The 7,287-nt window shown below is 37.0% G+C and overlaps 1 protein-coding gene across 1 annotated transcript; it reads right to left on the bottom strand.

Moving 5' to 3' along the window:
* Nucleotides 1-1,129: 1,129 nt before the first annotated feature.
* Nucleotides 1,130-5,425, bottom strand: LOC124363633. Its single transcript, XM_046818893.1, has 2 exons — nt 5,087-5,425; nt 1,130-1,270 (listed from the first exon to the last, which is right to left on the bottom strand). The coding sequence occupies exons 1-2, from the start codon at nt 5,423-5,425 to the stop codon at nt 1,130-1,132; spliced, it is 480 nt and encodes a 159-aa protein (XP_046674849.1).
* Nucleotides 5,426-7,287: the final 1,862 nt, after the last annotated feature.

Here is a 7,287-nt window from a genome sequence, read left to right as displayed (position 1 = left end):
ACCGTCATACTACCAAGGTTAGACTTGTGCCCAGCAGAATATCAACTTTTGATAGGAGCACCGCGGCTTATCAGGCAGTGATAAAAATCACCGGTTAACAACTTTGACAGCGGAACCGGCTGCGTCACAGTTTTGTGATCCAGAGAACGCCGTGCTGCGCTGGGTTGAATTTCATTGAAAGATTTATCTTTTTGTAACTGAACTATTAAACTTGATCACAAAGTACCTGTCTTAGTTTTTAATTGTTCTTAAATTATTGTTGTTACGTTTATACTAAAATTTTAACTATTTTAATATTTGAACATATTATCATTTTATGACGTTTTAAAATAGTACCAGATTTGAATTTGGTTATTTTTCTATTGTGTACACATTTCAAATGTTTGTGCTAATTAAAACTGTATTTGACTTGGGCGAGAGGATGTTCTCTGTGGGAAATTAAAAAACCGCAAAGCCACATATCTTTTACAACAATTACAAGTACAGAGAAAGTTATTCTTTAAAAAACGGTGAAGTGATCTGGAGATACCTTGGTAGATCCTGCTGTGCTGGAAGTGGAAGTTGCTGCACTTAGGACCGAATAGAAAAACTGCGACTGGCGAGAAAAAGTCAAAGCCGGGTAAACTGTGCAGGACAAACAAAACTTCTAAATAAATTTAAATCACTAGTATAGTGTTCTTTCTGAAGACCAAAATTACATTTCATCTCAACCACAGAAAACCAAAAATAAGACAATAAAGCCAGAAGACAGACAGAACTTCAAGGCCAATAACATAAACATGAAAATAAATACAAACAAACGTCACAATTCGGGAAATAAACCCTTTAAACGAAACTAAAAAGATCAACAGGTGGAGTAGACTACAAAAACAGTGACTGTTGTCTGGAAACCGGGTGTCAAGTTTCTTGCGGTAATAACTGCACCACCGCCGCCTCTGGGGAGTGCTGCGTCATATTAGCTGGCATCCCCTCCCGGACAAGCTCGGTAAGAGTGATCCTAGCAACTGCCCCTCACAGGTACGATCTGCCTCCGCATCACCCTGAGCGTTTACACCTTTTCAACTTTAACACCATTAGTAGGAGTTGGTTAATTAGTAATGGAATGCACATTTGGCCTGTGTGAAAGCATCTACTCGCCGACCTTGTTCTCGGACATCTGGCGAGACTCCCTGAGCATGCTGCAGCTTGGAGCGCCCTCTACACAACTAGTTCCAAGCTCTACGAGCGACACCCGTGTCGGGGCAGCAGACCTTAGCCCCAGACCACCACTCTGCAGATCGACAGTTACGCATACGTTGTAAAATTAATTTATCCTGTCCCTATATGTAAAGCCCAGTCCATCAACATTAAAAAATGAATATGTTATTTTAGTGACACCACTTTATTACAGTGGACAACAATGACAAATCCGACCAAAACAGACCAACGCGAACAACCAGGCACAAACTGAATTAAAACGTGATCAAAATGCTCAACTCGCAACTACAAAAATTGAAGAAATCCAACTCATGTGCGAGAATAAAAAACTGATCTCCATGTTTGTAAATAAAAACTCGTTCAAAAAGAAAAATATCGTATGGTGCAAAATATAAAATTAAAATTTGGTTGGCGCGTTTTATCGTCCTAATTATAAAGGGAGAGGAAGTGTATTTTTCTGAATTAAATATAACGTTTTCCCTCTTTCTGATCTAAGATTCAACAGAAACGATTTGGAAGCAATCGGAATCAATCTTCAAACGAACAAATCCAATACAAATTATAGTGATCGGAATTTACAGGCCATTCAGTGGAAACAAGGACAATTTCTCCTTTATAACCTTCAAAAATTTGGACACATCATGTACGTATTATCATGTATGAGTTTTGTAGAGGTACGATCAGACAACATCACTTATCTTAAATTTCCCTATTTAAAGAGGGACCGAGTTTTCTAAATTTATCCCAGCTCATGAAGCAGCAGTTCACAACTTTTATTGATATATTAAATTTTCACATAAATACCTGCTTCCCTACAAAAATAATCCGTTTGTGAAAAAACTCCAAAACATACAATCACAAACATTTTCTAGAAAATTTACAGAAACACTACAAATGAAAATTTCAAAATTCTTTCAAGAAATAAAAAAGCATTTATAAAAGAATGATCCGAACTACAAAGGTTTATGATGTCTCCAAATCAATTCTCTCTTCCAAAACCATTTCAAAACCTTCATTGAGCATCAATAAAAATAAAACAATAGTTCATAAATAAATAAGAATTAAAATTTAGGATAAGCTTTTAGAGGATGGAATTGAAGTCGCTAACCACTTTAAACCAGTTGTTCTCAACCGGTGGGCAGTGCCTTCGACCATCTGATTCTCAAGTACGCCCCTCTCGAAAACTGAGCCCGGTAGCATCAATTTTGTTAACACCTGTTGCTGAGGATGAGCTTAAAATAATTAACAGCTCCCTGCCAAAAATCAAACGATTTAAATCTAATGTCGACATGGCTCGAATAAAGTTCCTTTAAGTACTTAATGAGCTCATTAACTCAGTTAATAAATACTTTATTTCAAATAGGAGTTACCCTATCCCCTCGGCCTGTTTTGTTTTGCCCGTATTGAGCAGTCTTTGAAAAACTGTATCTTATAAGCGTGTGCATGTGCTTTACTTTCTGAACAGACACATGCAGCTCTCAACCCAAACTTCGTTCGGGGCCAGAAAAAGCAAATCAACAACTGACGAAGTGGTTTTTCTTTTTAGATATGGTTTCAGAGAGGCTAGGAAATAGGATCACACGATGAGAATATCTAGACCTGTCCAAAGCATTTGACTACGTTGACCACAAGACACAAATGCTACAGTTTTTAGGTTAAGGCCACTTCTTGTTTTTGTAGCCTAAGTGGTGTTATCTTATCATCAGTAACACGATAGACGAGTTCGAATGCGTAAGTGAGGTTTGTTACACAGGGCAGTGCCTGACTATTATTATAAAACATCATTTATAGTCTCTCATCAACATACAGACCGTTAAAAAATGGTAGATTATCCTTGCCTGTGGCTACATTGACAGAAAGAAGACACAGTTATAAAACGCTGCGGTATTCTGCGGTGTGCTCCAATTCCAATGTAATGCATACAGTCGCTTGTGTATGGACACTGCAATTACACAGTACACTAGTTGGATCTCTGTGTAGCTTTGGTGGAATCCACTGTACGGAGCTTGGCTATCTTCCACCGTGAAGAGATACAGTTAAACATGACCAATTTGTTATACGATTTAGTTTTTATTTTATTTGGGAAAGAGAATGTGATTTTAATTAATTTTACACATAAGACATTTTTTCTTTAGTGTTATATTTATTGGATATGCGAATTACCTAAGTTACGCCTTTGATATCTCTTTTGGTCAAATATGTTTATTTTTATTACGCTTGACACTGCAGAATTTCGGGTTTTAAGTAACGATGCAAGACGTATTTGTGGATATTAAATTTTCCAGTTACCATTCCCATTCTTCTCGATACGTTTTTTTATATCCCCTACTATAGATGGATGGCCTTAAATTTTGAACCTTATTATTCAAGGTTAATACTAATGCTTGATAACATGGTGCTATCTGAATAAGAATCCCAACGCGAAGTTCTTGGAAGTTAGGCTCTGGAGAAGAAGGATATGGTGTGTAAGAATGGATTTCTTATCCCAATGTAATCTTACAGGAATAGCAAGCGATCAAGCCAGCTAATTACATAACCCTAAATGATGTATCCTTTTCGAAAGCACAGCCTGCTCCCGACACTTGATCAGTTAATAACGATTTTATGTGAATATAGAGTCTTTTGTCTAATAACCATCACATTATCACTGACTTAAGAATATTTCACTGTTCGTGCAAGAGTTTTATATTTTAATACAAATTACGTGAATTACATATGAAGCCATGGATGTACATTTCCACTCTTACTCTAAAATTTTGTTTAAAGATATTTTGAGGTATAAAGTGCTTAATTTGATTCTAGTTAAGCACAAAGTAATAACTAACGATTTTAAAAATTAATACTCCTAATTCCTTAAATAATTTATTACAGAAAACAAAGCAAGGACCAACAATTGAAATTAAATAAAATAGCCCTTAACATAAGTATATGTAAAGGCGAATTCAGATTTATTTCCTTCATTACAACGTCATGTTCTTGTACGCATTACCGTGTATATAACCCGAACGTGTGAGTATAACTTTGTTATAACTGTGTTATATGCACCTGGTTTATTATTACCTGCACAATGAATCCAGTATAGTATCTTTGATATTTCATTGCAGTATAATTTTTGAACAGTTTATTCTTAGCTCTTGTATTTCATTTATGGCTTGACGCATTGAGTCGGTACATTTATTTAGTATACTTTATTAGTAATAGGAAAATGAAATCTATATCATTATTATTATTATTTATTATTAACGGCAAGCAGCCAATTTACATACAATATGCAATAAGATGGCAGTACAGTGTATATAGTGCAGTAAAAAAGTACAACTAGTATAAAATAATACAGAGCTAGCAATGGCAGAACACAACACAATATGACAATGATCGATTCCAAGTCCCAATAACTGTCCATCACAACAAGAAAGTTTAGTTATACACTAATATCATATAAAAATCAACAATATATTATGAAATAGACCAACTTACAATAAAATTAACCAACAATGTATAAAACAGAATAGTATAACAACAACAAGTACACGTAAATAACAACAAACTAAATAATATAAATACACCAATGATGCAAAAAGTCGAAATTAAATGAAATGTACCTTGCTAGCAGTAGAGCAGAAACATAATAAAAAATACAAAAATAGCAAAAGCTAAAAAAATGAAACAGTCTTAAAGTTACAGGGGATTTTAATTGTGTTGAGACAAAACATAAGTGGCCCGCTTTCTGATTTGATGTAGGCCATCAGCGAAAAAAATCGCACTCTGATGCAACACGATTCCCCAGGCGAAACAAATCTTGCCAGTGGATTGTTGAAGTCGTAGTTCGTGGAGTGGTACTTGCGGCTGAAAAGCCCACTAGATCTGGTGTTTACAGGGATCCTGATACAATTTCAGCGAGAAGACCTGGGCACTGCACATGGGCGCCAACTAACTTCCACAACATGAGTACATCTGCTACATCACGGCGCAAAGACAGAGTTGGAATATTAAGTTCTGCAGTTAATGCTTCCACGGGAACATCAGGATAGTTGTAGCCAATCCTCACACCGACCAGACGAATGAAGCGTCGCTGGAGGGCCTCAAGTCTAGTCCTGGCACCAACTGTATAAGGAGACCACACAGGACTGGCATACTCCAAGAGTTGTCTTACCAACGAACAATAGAGAGAACGTAGGGCAGAAGGATTATTGATGCCTCTAGAGAATCGAGATATAAAGCCCAACATCTTGTTAGCCTTACTACAAATAATATTCAAATGCTCAGTAAATCCCATGTCACTAGAAAAACACACGCCCAAATCTGTTTACGTTCAAAAGTCTTGGAATTTCGGAAATTGGATATAAAGTAAGAGTACAGAATCGGTGACTTGATTCTATGAAAGGTAACAACAGAGCATTTGCCGGGGTTCACAGACATATTATTGCTTTTGCACCATTCCTCCACTGCAATCAAGCTACTTTATTAGTTTTAAAGAGTCTTGTGGGGAGGAAATTTCCATGAAGAGCTTAAGATCATCCGCAAATAGCAGGGCGTTGACATCGACCACCTCCATGAGATCGTTAAACGAAGAAATTGAAGAGGCAGGGGCCCAAACAACGAGCCCTGAGGCACTCCTGAAGATGGCGAGAATCTGGTAGATGTGGAGGAACCAATTTTAACACAAAGATAACGATCCCGGAGATAGCTGGAGATCCAAGACAATAAGGGGTTGGCAACTCCGTAGCCCCTCAACTTTGATGCAAGAATAGAGTGGTCAACCCCTATCAAACGCCTTTGCCATGTCAATGTACACGGTATCCATTTGCTTATTCTTGCGAAAGGAACCAAGCACATGCTCTTGGAAGAGTAGAAGATTGGTTACTGTGGATTTACCACGCATAAAGCCATGCTGTGCGGGGTGGATTGATCTCGATATGAAGCGACTAAGCCTATCAACCACAAGGCCTTCGAATAGCTTGCCAATCACTGGAAGGATGGTAATTGGCCGGTAGTTCCGTACATTGTTAATGTCCTTGGGACTTGTGCAAGGGGATGATAAAGCCATTCTTCAAAGCGCTGGGGAATATGCCCATTTCCAGTGACTCGTTGAAGAGAGATGTAAGAGGATCAACGAGGAGGCTGCGGCAGCGATGAATGACAGAAAGGAGGAAACGTTGTCAAGCCCCCGCGCCCTTAGTGGATATCTAGATGCTCAAGCTTGAGCAAGACCTCCTCCCTGGTTAGTTTTAGGCAGCATAAGCAGTCCGAATTGGCGTAACAATGGTTGAGGGAGCAATGCGATTGTGGCGAATAGACAGAACTAAAGTAAGTGGAAAACAATTGGCATATGCTTGAGGAATCCGTGGCCTCCTCTCCATCAAGATGTAGCATGGACGGTATGTCAGGTGACTTCCTTTGAGCCTTGACCAGACCCCAAAAATGCCCGAGGATTAGTTGAGATATTCGATTCAACATTAGACATAGTAATGTCTATAGCATTCACGGGACATAGTCCTACAAGTGTCATTGAATTTATTAGTTGAACATATAAAACTAGTGCATTTGACATTCAATAACAACAGTGGTTATGCTATATTTTCAGCATCATAGTATATGTATAATTTTAACTTATATCGACTAAATATATAAAATGTTAATAAAATGGTCTATTTAAATGGACAAATAGCTTTAAATAAAGTATTATTTATGCCTGCAAATTACATTTCTCAGCGTACAGCAGAAACAATCATTACAATACATATATACTCTAAAGTAAACAAACATTGCACTAAAACTAAAGTGCTTCTTTTTGTGCACTGTTCATAGAGATCTTTAAAATCTTCTCTTAACTCCACATTTTATTTGTGTATAGACAAACATTTTAGTTCTTTAAAGATCCTCTCGTTTGTTCTAAAATAAAGCCTAGACTTTACATGGAGTTAAATTACGTATTAAATTATATTTCTTAATCTATACAGCAGTTTATTAACAATCAATTATTTAGCTTGACGGATATTACTTAGCAGCTTAGCTTTTTTTCACCCACTAACATTTATTATTTGATTTATTATATTTAATTAGGAATAATTAATCTACCAAAACGGTTTT

The sequence above is a fragment of the Homalodisca vitripennis genome, chromosome 5, assembly GCF_021130785.1.
Source record: "Homalodisca vitripennis isolate AUS2020 chromosome 5, UT_GWSS_2.1, whole genome shotgun sequence".
NCBI classification, from domain to species: Eukaryota; Metazoa; Arthropoda; class Insecta; order Hemiptera; family Cicadellidae; genus Homalodisca; species Homalodisca vitripennis.
The sequence above is the reverse complement of the archived record's forward strand: the minus strand, read 5'-3'. Positions and strand labels throughout refer to the sequence as shown.